At 50.3% G+C, this 16,380-nt stretch overlaps 1 protein-coding gene across 5 annotated transcripts in view; it reads left to right on the top strand.

The window, feature by feature from the left end:
* Window positions 1–16,380, top strand: part of TBC1D14 (TBC1 domain family member 14) — a 117,483-nt gene that overhangs the window by 38,869 nt on the left and 62,234 nt on the right. For all 5 annotated transcript variants that reach the window (XR_004054167.1, XM_030920441.1, XM_030920442.1 and 2 more), the window contains exon 3: window positions 15,053–15,173. Coding sequence is in view for 4 of the 5 variants with exons in the window: in XM_030920441.1 (XP_030776301.1) it covers window positions 15,053–15,173 (121 nt within the window). In the remaining variant the exon portion in view is untranslated. The remainder of the gene's footprint in view (window positions 1–15,052; window positions 15,174–16,380) is intronic.

A 16,380-nucleotide genomic window follows, 5' to 3' on the forward strand; every position in this document is an offset into this window, starting at 1 on the left:
GCCAGTGCCCAGGCGATGCCGCTGCTGGTCCAGATTCCCCACTTGAGAACCACAGGGTTTGATCGTATTCATTAATTGGCCCCCTCCCTGCATTGAATGTTGGCTGCCCGGGGGAGGGATTTTGTCAGTTCCATCCCCTCTGGTCCCCCGGGCCAGGCACAGACTAGGTGCTCAGGACCACTCTCTGCCAGGCCAGCTCCTGTACTTGATTGTCCAGGGTTTTTTCAATTGCAAAAGTAATATGTGCTTGTTCGATTTTTAAAATAACAGTGCAGGCATCCGTAAAATAAAAGTAAAATTCCCTTTTCTGCTCCTCACCGTGTGCCTCTCAGCAGACTTCTTTGGTGCCTTTGCATACATACAAACACACAGGTGTTTTCTTTTTTAAGGGACAATGGCTCGAGCTGTTAGAAAGAGGATGGTGGCGGGGGCTTGAGGAGGATGATTCTACAGGGGCTAGTTGTTGATATAACTGAATGGCATTGGTTCCGAGGGAAACCAACCCATAGTGCATGCTTGTGGTTTAGAATAGATCCGTTTTTTTTGTTTTTTGGTTTTTCTTTTCTTCTTTTTTTTTTTTTGAGATGGATTCTCACTCTCTTGCCCAGGCTGGAGTGCAGTGGTGTGATCTTGGCTCACTGCAATCTCCGCCTCCCGGGTGATTCTCCTGCCTCAGCCTCCCAAGTAGCTAGGATTACAGGCACCCACCATCACGCCCAGCTAACTTTTTTTTTTTTTTTTGAGACAGAGTCTCACTCTGTTGCCCAGGCTGGAGTACAGTGGCACAATCTTGGCTCACTGCAACCTCTGCCTTCCGGATTCAGGCAGTTCTCTGCCTCAGCCTCCCAAGTGGTTGGGATTACAGGCACTCACCACAATGCCCAGCTAATTTTTGTATTTTTAATAGAGATGGAGTTTCACCATCTTGACCAGGCTGGTTTTGAACTTCTGACCTCAGGTCCACCCACCTTGGCCTCCCAAAGTGCTGGGATTACAGTTGTGAGCCACCACACCCAGCCATAAGAATAGATCAGTTTGGGGGGGACATGAGGTAGTTAGTTAGCTCTGGGTTTTCGTTTTTGTCTTCAACAGCATTTGGAGTGAGTGAGGGGAATCCGGAGCGATGGTTCTAGCGTAGGTATTTGGATGAATTTCATGGCTCTGTGCTTGTGACCCACCGGCAGACCTGGCCGCTGCTTCACAAGGCACAGTGCCTGGTGCACCGCAGATGCTCAGGAAGCACTGTGTGTTTGGCGCTTTTCCAGGTCCGAGGTCCCGGTGGGTTTTATGCCTGGAAGCTTGCCCTGGCACGGCATGTGGTGCAGAGCCGTGTCCCAGGCCTGAGAACCCCGTCACTCAGGCTTTGCTTCCCAGACTTTGCATGCACTCCTCCCTCCCTGTGACTGGGGAGGCCCGCCCTGCCACCCCCGCCTTTCCTTGGCCTTCTCAGTCCAATTGCCTTCACCTTGCAGACGCGAGGGGTGGGGCTCCAAGTGCACCCATGGTGTTTCCCCGGGACTGTGGCTCTGGCGTGCCAGGAACGTGGTGTGGGGAGAGTCCGTGCTTCTGCGGCCAGCCCCTTGGAGCTGCGAGGTCACAGTAAACATGATGGCCCTCTCCCCTGTGCTCCTGTTCATGGACAGGTTTGTGGCTGCTTTCTTGCCTTTCTTGCTGGTGGAACTGGAGACTGAACTGGAAACTGGGTCTTTCCCGTGTGTGTAGCTTTGATAGCATGTGACCCTCGGCCTTGGTTGGGCTGAGGTGTTTCTGTGGGTCTCCCTCGTGTGAAATGCAGGTGATCCTTTCTATCCAGGCAGCATCTCTGAGTGCCGGAGCTCCCTGGGCCAGTGTTTGTGCTCATATGTGTCTCATGCCCCCTGCACTCCCTTGACTTGGATATTCTGTTTTTAAGGACTAGCTTTTTTTTTTTGAGACAGAGTCTGGTTCTGTTGCCCAGGCTGGAGTGCAGTGGCATGATCTTGGCTCACTGCAGCCTCCGCCTCCCAGGTTCACGCAGTTCTTCTGCCTCAGCCTCCCGAGTAGCTGGGACTACAAACGTGTGCCACTATGCCCGGCTAATTTTTGTATTTTTTTAGTAGAGATGGGGTTTTGCCACGTTGGCCAGGCTGGTCTTGAACTCCTGGCCTCAAGTGATCCGCCCACCTTGGCCTCCCAAAGTGCTGGGATTACAGGCGTGAGCAGCCGTCCCTGGCCGGGGTTAACTTTTTAGTATCAGATGCTACTTGAGTAGCATTTTCTGAAAGAAGAGTGACTCCAAGTATTTTCAGTTCTTGGGTACTTTGGAGTGTGTGTGGAACTAGGAATTTTGAGCACGGTGATTGACATGGTAATGGAACCTCACTTTCTTTCTTCATGTTTCCTGTGGAGGAGATAGGATTTTCTTACATAGGATGTTTGCTTAGAAGGAGGCTGCGTTGTTTTTCATGTCTCTGTGACAGTTGAGAGGGCCGGCCCTTTCCCCTTGCATTTTCAAAGGAGAGTCAGAGGCCCGTGTGAATATGTGTGGCGATGTTGGTTTTTGGGGGATGGAGATCTGGAAAGTATACCTCGGAAGTGGGATTTCGAGGAAGCATTTAGGTTTTGCCTTCTCTACCCTTGGTGAATAACAGGATTGCTATGTCCCTTCAGGAGGAAGCGTCTTAGCCTCGCCGGGCCTCGGTGTCCTGTCCGTACGGTGGCGGCTATAATACCTTTCTTGTAGGGTTATGGGAGGAGGATGTAAAACACAGGGAAAGTGCCTGGTGCAGCACTAGGCAGGCACCTGATAGTGCCCTGCCCCAGGTAACTATGATTCAGAAAGTGGTGGCAGAGACGCCCTCCTGGGCCAGGCAGTCTCTGTGGGAGCCGAGTGCTGCATGGCTCCGCTGGGTTCCGATTGCTTTGGAATCCGAAGTTGCCAGCAGTTTCGGTTGATGAGACAAAGGAGGGAAAGAGCAAGAAACCCTGAGTGGCTGCTGAAGTGCAAACAAGCGTTGAAGTGTACAGTATCCTGAGGGAGGGGACTTTGGGTTTATTTCTTAAGGCTTGAGAGGCTTTGAGAAAGCCCTGATGAGTGTCTGCGGCTTGTGGAACCTGCCCCACCAGGTCAGGGAAGATTGCCTCCTGCCTCCCCTGCTGTCCTCTGCCTTCAGGGACAGGTAGCAGCCTCGGACACGTAAGTCCTAGTGGCAGCTCTCTGTTGCTTAGGTGGACGAGTCTGGGCCCGTCTTCCCAGCCTCCTACCTTCCTCTTGGTTAAGTGCAATAATAATTCTCATGTAATCTTTATAAAAATTAATTGAAAAAAGCTTTCATTCAATAATCTGAGTGTTTTACTCAGTGCCAGGAACTGTCATAGGCACTAGAGACAGAGCGGTAATTAGAAGAGGTGGTACCCACTTCCATGAGCTTTACATTCTGCTGAAGGAGACAGATCATAGCCCCCCGACTTGGACTTTGTGTTCATAATAAAGTTTTTTTCTTAAAGAGAATCCCCCAAACTGTGTAAGCTTCAAGGCCTTCCAAACCTAGATCTGCCCCTGCGAACAGATGATGGAAGTGCTGAAGTAGCAGGTGTGGTGGAGTGTGGCGGAGTGGAGGGGATTGCACAGGACAGACCACCCCTGGCCAGAGGCTTCTGAGCAGCTCTGGCTCCTGTGGCCAGATCTTCTATTCGAAGAGAAGCTGGAAACCCAGGTTTTTCTGTGATGTTTAAAAACATTGAACAAATCAAACTGTAGAACATGGCGTCGACAGAAAACACAGGCTACCAACATGTCATCCCTGCTGAGGGCACCTGCACACGCACCTACACAGACCTGCCATTGAGCGCCTAGAGTGTGTGGAATGACTGATACGCCTGGTCCCCCTTCACTCTCACCTGGCCCTAGGAGGAAGTTGGTATGATCTCTAATTGCAGATGAAAGGAGGCCCAGGGACCAGGGTTGCTTGCCCGGGGCTGCTTCTCTGTGGAAGGGCAGGGCTGGCATAGCCGCTGGTCGGTCTCCCCAAAGCCTCCCGTGCCTCACTGCTTAGCCAATGCAGGTGACACGAGGTTACCTCCCACCTTGTGGCTTTCTAGATGCAGATGGATGTCTGAGCTGCCTGGGCAGGGAAGGAGTGCCTGGTCTGTCGCCGGGCTCAGGTGTGGGGGCCTTCTCACCAGGAGGGCCGCGGTTCCTCACCGCTGCATTTGCTAGAAGCGAACAAAGGTGGCTCCGGGAGTGGGACGGACAGTGAGTAAGCTGCTTGCGGCTACTTGGTTATATTTGCCTTTTTACCATTGATTGGTGTCTCCTCCACCACGCCCCACAGCTTTGCCTTTCTTAGGAAAAGTCTGGGAGTGGAGCAGGAGCATGGTTGCACGGTGCTGGGAGCCATATCGCTTGCTGCGTGTTCCTCTTGAGGGTAGCGCCGGCCAGCCATTCGTCATTTGTACTGGAAGGAAAGTGAAGAAACTTGTGGCCTGCACTGGGAAGGTAGACTCCATGTGTCCACCGGTACTTGCCTGGGGAGGCCTGGAACGGCCTGAGTTTGAGTCCCAGGTGGGTGACCTTGAGAACTGACCTAACATTTAGGCTATTTTCCTTGGAACGCTATCACCAATCTCACGCTCAAGCAGTGGGTGATGTTTACAGTAAATTCCATGGGAGCAGGTGCTCCATGCCTGGAACAGTGTCTGACTTAGAGTCAACATACATTTGAACAAGTAAATATTTAGGTCAAGAAATACTTGGACAGATGGAGGTGAAAGTTGCTGGCCTGGTATGGCGTCTCCTTGCTGTGTAAAGGTCTTCCGTTTCTGTGTTCTGAAGTCATGGGCACGCTTCCTCTCCTTTACACATGCAGGGCTCGCCACTTGCTTTTGCTTACTGGTCTCCTCTGGTATTGCCAGCAGAGGAATTTGGGCTGGTGATTAGGCACTTTTTGCTATATTCCTGGGAAGAGAACATGTCTTAGGTTTTATCTTAGAAAGTTAGAGAGAGAAGGCCAAGGCGGGAGGATGGCTTGAGCCCAGGAGTTCGAGACCAGCCTGGGCCACATGGTGAGACCCTGTCTCTACAAAAATTAGCCGAGTATAGTGGGATAAGCCTGTAGTCCCAGCTGCTTGAGAGGCTGAGGTGGGAGAACTGCTTGAGCCCAGGAGGTTGAGGCCGCAGTGAGCTGTGTTCACACCACTGCATTCCAGCCTGGGTGACAGAGTGAGACTCTCAAAAAAAAAAAAAAAAAAAAAAAAAAAGGCAGGGGGGATGCTGGCTTTTTTTTATGGGCTGGTTTTATCATCCCGTTGTTGGGATACCCCAACCCTCTTGAGGAGGTTAAGCCCACAGTGCTGCCTAGAAATATAACTCAGCCCTTTAGCCTGGGCCAGGCTCACCCTGCTCCCAGGTTCTCAGCTCCCCAGGGATGGCACTGCTTACTGTGCTCTGTGTCCCACTCAGCAGCTGAACCAGCGCCAGGTGTGGGTCGGGGTGAGTCAAGTCGCTCTCCGGATGACTGCTGCAGGTGGCCAGCCCGCAACACAGACCTGCAGTTATAGCCGGAGTCTGCAGTTGCTTGGCCAGTCACCTTTCTAGCGGCCTCACCTGCTTCATACTGGGGGTCGAGCGGGTTATGGAGCATCCTGACTTCAGTGGGTCTAGGAGGTGGGTGATGGGGTAAGGGTGATACAGGTGATCCCCACCTACACACACACACACACACACACACACACACACACACACACACAGATATTACTGAACAATCTTTTTATGCTTTATTTTTTGAGAGCGGGTGTTGCTCTGTCACCCAGGCTGGAGTGCAGGGAGCTCACTCAGCTTGTTGTAGCTTCTAACTCCTGGGCTCAAGCAATCCCCTCACCTCAACCTCCCAAGTAACTGAGACCATAGGTGTGCACCACCACGCCTGGCTAACTTTTTTTTTCACGTTTTGTAGACATGAGGTCTTACTATGTTGCCCAGGCTATTCTCAAACTCCTGGCCTCAAGCGATTCACCCACCTTGGCCTCCCAAAGTGCTGGGATTATAGGCAGGAGCCACCGGGCCTGGCTTGAACAGTCTTCTTACTGCCCTTCCCTGGAATGCTCTCACCCTTCAATCTTCTTTCTCTCACCCTCCAAGGCTGGACACTCCTCTTGGTTCTCACGGTGTCCCTACCCGTCTCGTTGGCCAGTTTATTGGTCAGCTTCTTGAGGATGGTAGCCTTATTAACTCACCTGTTTGTTTTATAGTCTGGGCCTTGGAGACAATAGGTACTTAAGAGTGTGTGTCACTGAATGGAATATGCAGGGTTCCAGGCTTCGCAGCAGGTGCTGGGTGCTTTCCTGGCTTTCTTTGTATCGTATTTAATCCTGGGAGGTAGAAATGAGGCTCAGAAGCAGTGCCTGCCAAGAGGTAAAGTCAGGGGCAGACACAGCTCTGCCTGCTTCTCTGAAGCCCTTGGTCCCTGCTGGGCCTTCCCCCGGGCTGGTGTGAAGGCTGTGGTCCTCCTCCAGGCTCTCAGCTGGCTGTTGCTGTTTCCGGCAGGGTCTTGGCCTCTGGGAATCACGTTGCGGGCAGGGGTTCGTGTAGAGCTGCTGAGTGGGAACAAGGGGCGTCACGGGCTCAGCTCTCCATGCAGCCCCTTCTCTGGAACCATCTCAGGATCCGTTTTTGAGACATAGTAGGCATGGCGATTGTACTTAGGCTGTGGAATAAACATTTTCATGTCTCTTCCAAAGGCCTTGTTTTTTGGTACCAGCAGCGCATCACTGAGTACTTGCATTTCTTCTTTGGCCTTTTGCTTGCTGTCACTTCCTACCTAATGCAACAGGAGTGGCCCCATCTTGCCAAGTTGTGTTGCTAGGAGTACAGAAAAATCCTGTACATTTTTGGGGTGTGATGAAGTCTTACTGATTTGAAGGATGGGGTGGGAGTGGTACAAAAGCATTTCATTTTCTAATGGCAGAAATACCTAGTTTTGCAGTGGCTTTTAAATTTTTTATGAACTTTTTTTCCATCAGCAATACATTTGCATGGCTCAGAAATCAAAAAGTACAAGACAGTATATGGGTGAAAAGTTGACTTTCTAACCTGTGCCTTTTCTTTTTTTTTTTTTTTGAGACAGAGTCTGACTGTTGCCCAGGCTGGAGTGCAATGGTGCAATCTCAGCTCACTGCAACTCTGCCTCCTGGGCTCAGCGATCTTCCCACCTTAGTCTACCAAGTAGCTGGGACTACAGATGCACATCACCATGCCTATTTTTTTTTTTTGTATTTTTTGTAGAGACAAGGTTTTGCCATGTTGTCCAGGCTGAGCTCAAACTCCTGAGCTCAAGTGATCCGCCCACCTCTGCCTCCCAAAATGCTGGGATAACAGGTGTGAGCCACCATGCCTGGCCTACCCTGTGCCTTTTGCTACCCAATATCCTGCCCCAGAAGCAATGAATATAAGCAGTTTCTGTGTTCTTCCAGAGAATCTGTGCCTGTACAGGCACATGCAGATGCAGGTGTTACTTGGCATTGCCTTGTATGGTTATGTACCCTGCATTTTTCCCTTCAAAAAAATGCCTGTCGGCCTCCTAAAAGCTGCCTGTGAGTGTATCAGGAACTCTTGGATTGTTTCCAGACTTTATCTGACATTAAAAAATAATATATTTTATTTTATGTCAGCCAGCATCTTTCAGCATGAGGAGCTGCACCTTTGGCATGTCCAGTGGCTGCCGTATGGGACAGCACAGGCCCCAACCTGTTGTCAGAAGGTGAGGGGTGTTGGAGCCTCCAGGCAGTTTGCTGTTTTCAGCCCTGCTGCCTCTCTTCAGGTGTTGCCCTTCCAGCCTAATCGGGTGCACTGCACAGGCCTGTGAAAGACCCTGGTAACAGTGTGGAGGAGGCCGAGAGAGGCCAGAATCGGTGCCCAGCGCGTACCTGACTACTCTTGTTGGGAAGGGGGCTCTGAAGGTCCGTTTTGTCCCAGTTAAATGTGTGAGCCGTGGACCTCACTCCTAATGATCAGGACGCGGTGTCCTGGGGTCTGGCACTCCTGGACCTGGGATCTCTGCCTTCACAGAAAAACGGACTGCCATTATTTGTAACATACTTTGTTGGTGTCCCCTGTCTTTTCCTCATTACTTTGCAAGTCATTGGAGAAATGCCTCAGGGAGGCACTGGGCCCTTTTCCCTGTGCAGAAGTGCTTCTGCCTCTCTCTGGCTTACAGGCAGGCCCTTCCCATGGCCGGGTGTAGCCTGATCCCTGACAGCCCCCAGTGTGTGTCTCCCAGGCTCTCCATATGGCTTTAAAATGACACTGAGCGGCCTATGTGGACAAATCGTGGTGGGGCCAGCACCTTTCAGTGCACCCTTTGATGGGCACTCCGCATTCTTGTCGACTGTGGCCCCCCAAATCTCTCTGTGCTGTGGGGGAGCCGAGCTGGCCCCGCTAAGGAGTTGAGTGAGGAAGAATTTCTCTGCAGTGCCCAGTCCACGAGGAGCTGTGCCTGGTGGCGGGGCTGCGTGTGCATGGCCGAGCTGGACCCCCTCATTTAATCCTGAGTCTTCTCTCGGGGGCACTTGCGGGCAGAGGGAGCAGCCTGTGTGGGAGGCCTGAGGTAGGCAATGGAGCCACGATGCCATTACCACAAAAACAGGTGCAAGTCCTTGGCGGGATCTGTGGCAGGGCTGGCGTGGTCCACTTGTGCTTACAGAAGATGGCCCTGGTAGAGAGTGTTGCTGGGGTCTAGGGCTTCGTGTGGAACTGTACCTGTGGGGTGCCTGAAGGAGGGGCAAGGCAGGCACAGCTGGAGCGCGACTGGCATCTGTCTGTGGGGTGTGTGCAGCCGAAAAAAGGCAGGAGGACAAGGAGGCTGGGCAGTGGGGACCCCTGGTGTTAACCTGGAAGACTGGAGGGTTTAGAGCACATACGACTCCTGTTTCTGTTGTTCAGTGTCTGAATGAATGCGGCCAAGGGCTGTTGAGAGAGTGTCTTGCTCTGGTCTCCTGACTGCAGAGGTGCATCTGAGCCAAGGCTGATTGATGGGGCTTTTAACACGAGATATCAGCCTTTTTTTTTTTTTTTTTTTTTTTCCTTAGAATTTTTTTTTTTTTTGTTATACTTTAAGTTCTAGGGTACATGTACATAACGTGCAGGTTTGTTACATATGTATACTTATGCCATGTTGGTGTGCTGCACCCATCAACTCGTCAGCACCCATCAATTCATCATTTATATCATGTATAACTCCCCAATGCAATCCCTCCCTCCTCCCCCCTCCCCGATATCAGCCTTTTAGAAAGAAGAAACGGTTCCCTTATCTTTGCAGACGTTCTCAGGTCTCCTCTCCCACCTGCTGCAGGAGGAGGGATCTGAGTCTGCACCTGGATGAAGGGGCTAGGTAGGAGGTGAGATATGCCAGCACCCAGGTGCTGTGCAGGTACGGACGGTGGCGGGAGCATGTGTACACGTCGGGGTAGTGTGGGGCAGGACTCATGAACTAGAGTCCGGGGCTCTCAGGGAACCCCGCTGCGACAGCACGGGTGACACCGACCGTGTGTGGGTTGGAGGCACCTACAGATACCGATTGTTTACTTGCCGTGGCCTTGGTGGTGGGGTTGCGGCAGCTGCAGGTGGGTCTCACCAGGGTTAATGAGTGCTCTGTGTCTGCATGGCAGCTGAGACAGCTTGGAGGCCAACAGCTGCTTGTCCTTAATGCTGCTAGTAGAGTGAGTGCTTTTGCTCCATAGGACAAAGGAGTTTCTTCTTCCCACTGAAGGGCCCTTTACTGGGCATGCAAAACAAAAGGAATCCAGCGTTCTCTCGGGCAGGGTTGGCAAATGGCCCTCACCCCCTGCTGGCCGCCCCCTGGCTCCCAGCCCCCTCCAGGGAGGCTGTGGTGGTCTACCACTCCTCACCTGCTCTCTCCCAGCCCCCCCCCCCATTACCCCTTCTTTCCAGGGGGACTTCTTCCTGCCGAGAGGTTACTTCTGTTGAGTTCTCAGTCTCGGGCCTTGATTCGTCTGGGTTGCACTCTCCTTACCTGACCCCTGTGCCTTGCATGTCAGTCCTACCTCCTCATCGCCCTACATTTGCCTCCCCTGCACACACACACAATGGCTGCTCCATTTGCCAGCAGACACCTACTGTGTGCTGGGTAGATCCTGAGGATGCAGAGGTGACTCTACCCTGCCCTCCGGGAGACCGCACTGAAGGCGAAGACATGTGGAGAGGAGAGGGGATGGAGTCCATCCCATAAGCACAGAATGAAGGGAATGCCCTGTGCCCTGGAAACAGAAGCAGGGGAGCCCAGGCCCGGGCAGCTGGTCTGGGAGGGCTCTGCAGAATGCCCCGACAGCAAGTGCTAGGACTTCCAATGCTGGGGGGAGTGGGTAGCGGGGCAGGGGGAATGGGACAGGTGAAATAGTGAAAAGAGGAAGCTAGGAGCCAGCAGCCCCTCTGTTCTGTCTCCTGTGAGTGTCACAGATGGTGGCTATAGCCACTGTGTGCTCAGCATCTGAAGGCCAAGGGGTGGGCTGACTCACTGGGCCACATAGCCCATGAAGCAGCAGCTGAGGGACTGCTGAACTCCGGACCAGCAGCACCAGTGTGGGCTCCCTGTCGGGCAGACAGCATAGATGTTGAAGGGACAGAGCAGACGGGCTCTGCAGTGCCCAGGCTCGCTCCTGGCCGGCTGTGTCCTCTCACTGCACCTGACCTGAGAGCGATGCCCCAGGCTCGCTCCTGGCCGGCTGTGTCCTCTCACTGCACCTGACCTGAGGGCGATGCCCCAGGCTCACTCCTGCCCGGCTGTGTTGTCTCACTGCACCTGACCTGAGAGCAGTGTTTGGTCATGTGATGAGCAGGTGCGGGTCCTTGGCTCCCCCTTAGCCTCCCGGGCCCAGCTGCAGCTATGCCAGGGCTCCCGATGCCTCACCCACCAGAAAGGAGGATATCCTTTCAGTCCAGAGCCCAGGCTGCAGCATCTTTTCACTTGTAGTGACTTGTTTTAGGGTTGCATTTCTGCCTCTTAACCCACAAAAACAAAAAAAAAACAAAAAAAAATGCTTTTTATGAGCTTTTCAAAAGTCATGGCTTATCATGTGATCCTAAGCTCTTATGTTAAAAATAATCATACAACTTTGATTTTTTTTGAGACTGAGTCTCACTCTGTCACCCAGGCTGGAGTGCAGTAGTGTGATCTCGGCTCACTGCAAGCTCTGCCTCCCAGATTCAAGTGATTCTTCGTGCCTCAGCCTCCTGAGTATCTGGGACTACAGGCGCCCGTCACCACACCCGGCTAATTTTTTGTATTTTTAGTAGAGACGAGGTTTCACCGTGTTAGCCAGGACGGTCTCGATCTCCTGACCTTGTGATCTGCCCGCCTTGGCCTCCCAAAGTGCTGGGATTACAGGCATGAGCAACCATGCCCGGCCTGTATTTTTAATAGAGACGGGTTTCGCCATGTTGCCCAGGCTGGTCTCAAACTCCTGGCTCAAGCAATCCACCTCCCCAAGTGCTGGGATTACAGGCGTGAGCCACTGTGCCCAGCCACAACTTTGATTTTTGACATTAATTTTTTTTTTTTTTTTTTTTTTGAGACGGAGTCTCGCTCTGTCGCCCGGGCTGGAGTGCAGTGGCCGGATCTCAGCTCACTGCAAGCTCCGCCTCCCGGGTTTACGCCATTCTCCTGCCTCAGCCTCCCGAGTAGCTGGGACTACAGGCGCCCACCACCTCGCCCGGCTAGATTTTTGTATTTTTTTAGTAGAGACGGGGTTTCACCATGTTAGCCAGGATGGTCTCGATCTCCTGACCTCGTGATCCGCCCGTCTCGGCCTCCCAAAGTGCTGGGATTACAGGCTTGAGCCACCGCGCCCGGCCGATTTTTGACATTAATTTTTATCTGCAGTACCTTTGTACAGACTAATAACAGTGTTAGCTGAGACCTGAAAAACCATGGTTTCTGTTCCTCTTAGTCGCCCACCTGCCAGCCCGTTTCAGTGAATAACGCTCCAGCTTGTGCTCAACCTTCCAGACTGTGAATCTGGGAGCCGCTCACCCAGACTTCTCCTTTCTGCACATCCCCACATCCTGCGGCTTCTGTGCAATTCTCCTGTCCATTCCTTAGACCCTCTGCAGCTCCTGTCCCTCCAGAGTAAAGAGGCCTGTTCCAAATCCTGGTGCCCTCCCCTTCCTGACTGCAGTTTCCCAGAGACAGACAATGCCTCTTCAGCAAAATGTACACCCTTAGTGAACCCAAGTTCTGGATGCCAGGTTCTTAGTATCTTCTACTGCCTGAAGTTTTAACCTGGTTTAATTGTTTAAGTCCTTCACTGATGGTGAAATCTTAGATGTTCAATGGATTGGATCTCAGACAGTTCAAAGTTCATTTTCTTTTTCTTTATTTTTTTCAAACAAGGTCTTGCTCTGTCGCCCAGGCTGGAGTGCAGTGGCGTGATCATAGTGAAAGTCCATTTCTTATAAATAGAAATTGCCTTGAGCTATGAAACTATTTCCGAAATGATTATAACTACCACAGAAAAGGAAGGAAACTGTGAAACTATTTTCTTTTTTTGAAAGTTTCTGTAACTTTATTTTGATAAAATTTCAAATTTACTAAAAAATTGCAAAAAACCCCCGGAACTCCAATATATTCTTCAGCAGATTTACTGACTATATTTGGCTCCGTTTGTTCTGCTTCTCTTTATATATGATAGTATATATGCATATTTTTTCCTGCGCTATTAGAAGAGTAAGTTTGAGATACCATGTCTGTTTACCCTTAAATATATCAGCATATTTCCTAAGAACAAGGGCATTCCCTTATGTAACCACAGAACAGTTGTCAAAGTGAGGAAACTTAACATTCATCTAATGCTGTTGTCAAATCCACAGTCTGTAATCAAACTTCATCAGTTGTCCCAATAATCTTTTTGTTTGTTTTTTGAGATAGAGTCTCGCTCTGTCTCCCAGGCTAGAGTGCAGTGGTGCAATCCTGGCTCACGGCAGCCTCCGCCTCCTGGGTTCAAGTGATTCTCCTGTCTCAGCCTCCCAAGTAGCTGGGATTACAGCATGAGTCACCGTGCCTGGCCCTCTTTCGTGTCCTTTTAATCTGAAACAGTTCTTCAGCCTTCCTTTGTTTTCATGATAGTGACATTTTGAGAGCTTACAGGTCCATTATTGTATAGATTGTCTCGGTCTGGATGTGTCTGCTTCTCTTCATGATTGGATGCAGGTCGTGCATTCTTGGGCATCAGCGCCATTGACTTGGTGTGTTGTTCCCTGTGCATCAGATCAGGTGTCCTGTGCCATCTGTCCTGGCTTTTTTTGAAATAGAGACAAATGTCTTGCCCTGTCGCTCAGACTGGTGGTGTAATCATAGCTGACTGTAACCTTGAACTCCTGGGTTCCAGTGATCTGGACTTAGCCTCCCCAGTAGCTAGGGCTGCTGATACATGCCACCATACCCGGCTAATTTAAAAAGGTTATTTGTAGAGACAGAGTCTCGCTCCGTTGCCCAGGTGAGTCTCAAACTCTTGGCCTCAAGCCGTCCTCCTGCCTTGGCCTCCCAGAGTGCTGAGATTGTAGGTGTGAGCCACCGCTCCTGGCTGGTGGTGTTAGCTTTGGTCACTTGGCTGAGGTGGTGTCCCTCAGGTTTCTCCAGCAAAAGGTTATTTTGCTTCATGTAATGAATAAGGAATTTGTAGGAGACACTTTCAAACTGTGTAAAAATCCATTCCTCATGCAGCTTTCCCCATGGGTGTAAGCATCCGTCGATCATTTCCTAGCTCCATCGGTCTTTCTCTCCTTACTAGGCGGCTTCCCAAGAGCTTTCCTCCTCCTCCATTAATTTCTATGTTTGTTTATTTGTACCTATATGGACGAGTGGATTTCTCTTTTATTCAGTGAGTTATAATCCATTGTTCTCATTATTTGATTAAATTGTTCCAGATTGAGCCAGTGGGAGCCTATTCAGGCTGGCTACTGTTTCTTTTAGACATGTCCTAGTATTTCTTTGAGAACTTTCTTTCTAGTCCAGCAAGATGCTGCAGGCTCATCTTGTACTTTCTAGTAACTCCTGAAAGCCATTTGTTTTTAATGAATGCATTGACACAGTGCATTCCACACAGTTTATTTTGTATGAATACTACCAGTTGGGATTTATTTGTGCTATTTGGAACTTCTGTTCACATGTTCTTTGGAGAGAAGACTTTGTGACCATCTCATGAGTAATTTTCTTTTTATGGTATGTGAATACTCGTTATAAATAGGTAGTACAGATTTACCTTGTACATAATTTAAGCTAGAGGTTATGTACTAAAGCAGCTGTTACTCTTAAACACTAATTGTGTACTTGAAATTTTAATTTGTGTAACAACCTTGTAGAACATGGGGCAGTGTGCCCTTGTTAAACACAGGAAACAGGCTGAGAGAGGTTAATATACTGGTCCAGTGTCATGTGGCTAATGAATGGTTGAGCCAGGGTTTCAATTCAATTTAGTCTGACTTCAAAGCTTACTTTTTCTGATACCCTTTGTTGTGATATAACACATTTTCTTACTCTAAATTATAGAATTAGTTGAATAACGAAAAGGTTTTTTGTTTGTTTGTTTTTGAGATGGAGTTTTGCTCTGTCACCCAGGCTGGAGTGCAGTGGCGCAATCTCTGCTCACTGCAAGCTCCGCCTCCTGGGTTCGTGTCATTCTCCTGCCTCAGCCTCCCTAGTAGCTGGGACTACAGGCCCCTGCCACCATGCCCGGCTGATTCTTTGTATTTTTAGTAGAAACGGGTTTTCACCGTGTTAACCAGGATGGTCTCGATCTCCTGACCTCGTGATCCGCCCACCTTGGCCTCCCGAAGTGCTGGGATTACAGGCATGAGCCACTGCGCCTGGCCAACAAAAAGTTTATTTCTGGCTTAAGGTCTTTCTCTTGCTGCATAATTCAGTGTCTGTATGAAAATAAAGTCTGAAGAATTAAAGTACATGGTTCTCAGAGGAAAGTTGACTTGTTTTTATTGGAGTGGTTCTGTCCTGCTGTTTCTTTAATTACCCAGAAATGCCCTAACCTTGTTATTTTCTTCCTATAGGAATTTGCTTGCTAGAAAACAAAGTGCAAGACTTGACAAACACAGTGACCTGGGATGGAAGTTATTTGGGAAAGCGCCACTCCGAGAGAATGCTCAGAAGGATTCAAAGAGAATACAGAAGGTACACAAGATATGAAATCACAGAAATAGGCTGTTGGATGTGTTCAGCATATATTCATGAACCTTGCAAAAATGACCATATTGAGTCCGAAACTGGAAATCACTTTGTATTATCTGCATGCCACGTTCCTCAAATTTAAGTCTGTATTCAGAATGTGGATGAATTTAACCTTCATTTCTTATAGCTTGTAACATGCACATAGGAAAGTCCATGTGACAGAGGTGGGCTCTAGATGTTTATAACGGTATTTAGACAGAGCTGGGTTCTCGATGTTTATAACTGTATTTAATCAGTGTTAATAATAGTTGCAAATGTGTTTATCATCAAATTTGTATTGTTTGATATTAAACGTTTCTCCCGTGGGTTTCTTGGAGCCCACATCCTTCCTGTGCTGCTCTGGGACAGGAAGGCGAGGGCTGTCATTCCCCGGCTCTGCTGGGACGCCGTTCCCTTGCTCCCTCTGAGGCTGCCTACTTTTGGGGTGGGGATGGGGTTCACGGTCAGGCCAGGCCTGCATGTCCTCACCACTGGGCTGCCTGGCTCCTTATGATGGGAGAGATGCCTCTGCTGGATGCTTGCTTATGCACGGACACAGCAAATCCATGGCCCAGGCAGCCCTGACTGTTGCCGCCTGCAGCTTCTCCTAGGCCCTGAGTCTCAGCTGGCTTGGCATCCTAAGAGTCTGCTGTCTGTCCCCAGCGCCGTGACATTGCCCCCAGCACCCTCGCTCCTCCAACCTGAGTTTTATATTCATTGACATTTGCTCAGTAAACACTCCTGAGGCTCAACTAAGCGCCAGGCCTCATGCTTGGCATCGGGGTTGGAAGGAACACAGTACCCATGCCCAACAGCGTCCCTGTGGAAAGATTCCAGGGCAGGTACAGGAGGAGTGGGGTGACATGGACAATTGAGGTTAAAGGTGTGACAGGAAATTAATTGCTATGGGGATCTTGTACTGAGTGATTACTGTATGCTAGTTCTGATTCAGCACTTGTGTTTCTAGTTCCTTTAAAACTCGCAACAGGGCCGGGCGCGGTGGCTCAAGCCTGTAATCCCAGCACTTTGGGAGGCCGAGACGGGCAGATCACGAGGTCAGGAGATCGAGACCATCCTGGCTAACACGGTGAAACCCCGTCTCTACTAAAAACTACAAAAAAAAACTAGCCGGGCGAGATGGTGGCGCCTGTAGTCCCAGCTACCCGGGAGG

The sequence above is a fragment of the Rhinopithecus roxellana genome, chromosome 2, assembly GCF_007565055.1.
Source record: "Rhinopithecus roxellana isolate Shanxi Qingling chromosome 2, ASM756505v1, whole genome shotgun sequence".
NCBI classification, from domain to species: Eukaryota; Metazoa; Chordata; class Mammalia; order Primates; family Cercopithecidae; genus Rhinopithecus; species Rhinopithecus roxellana.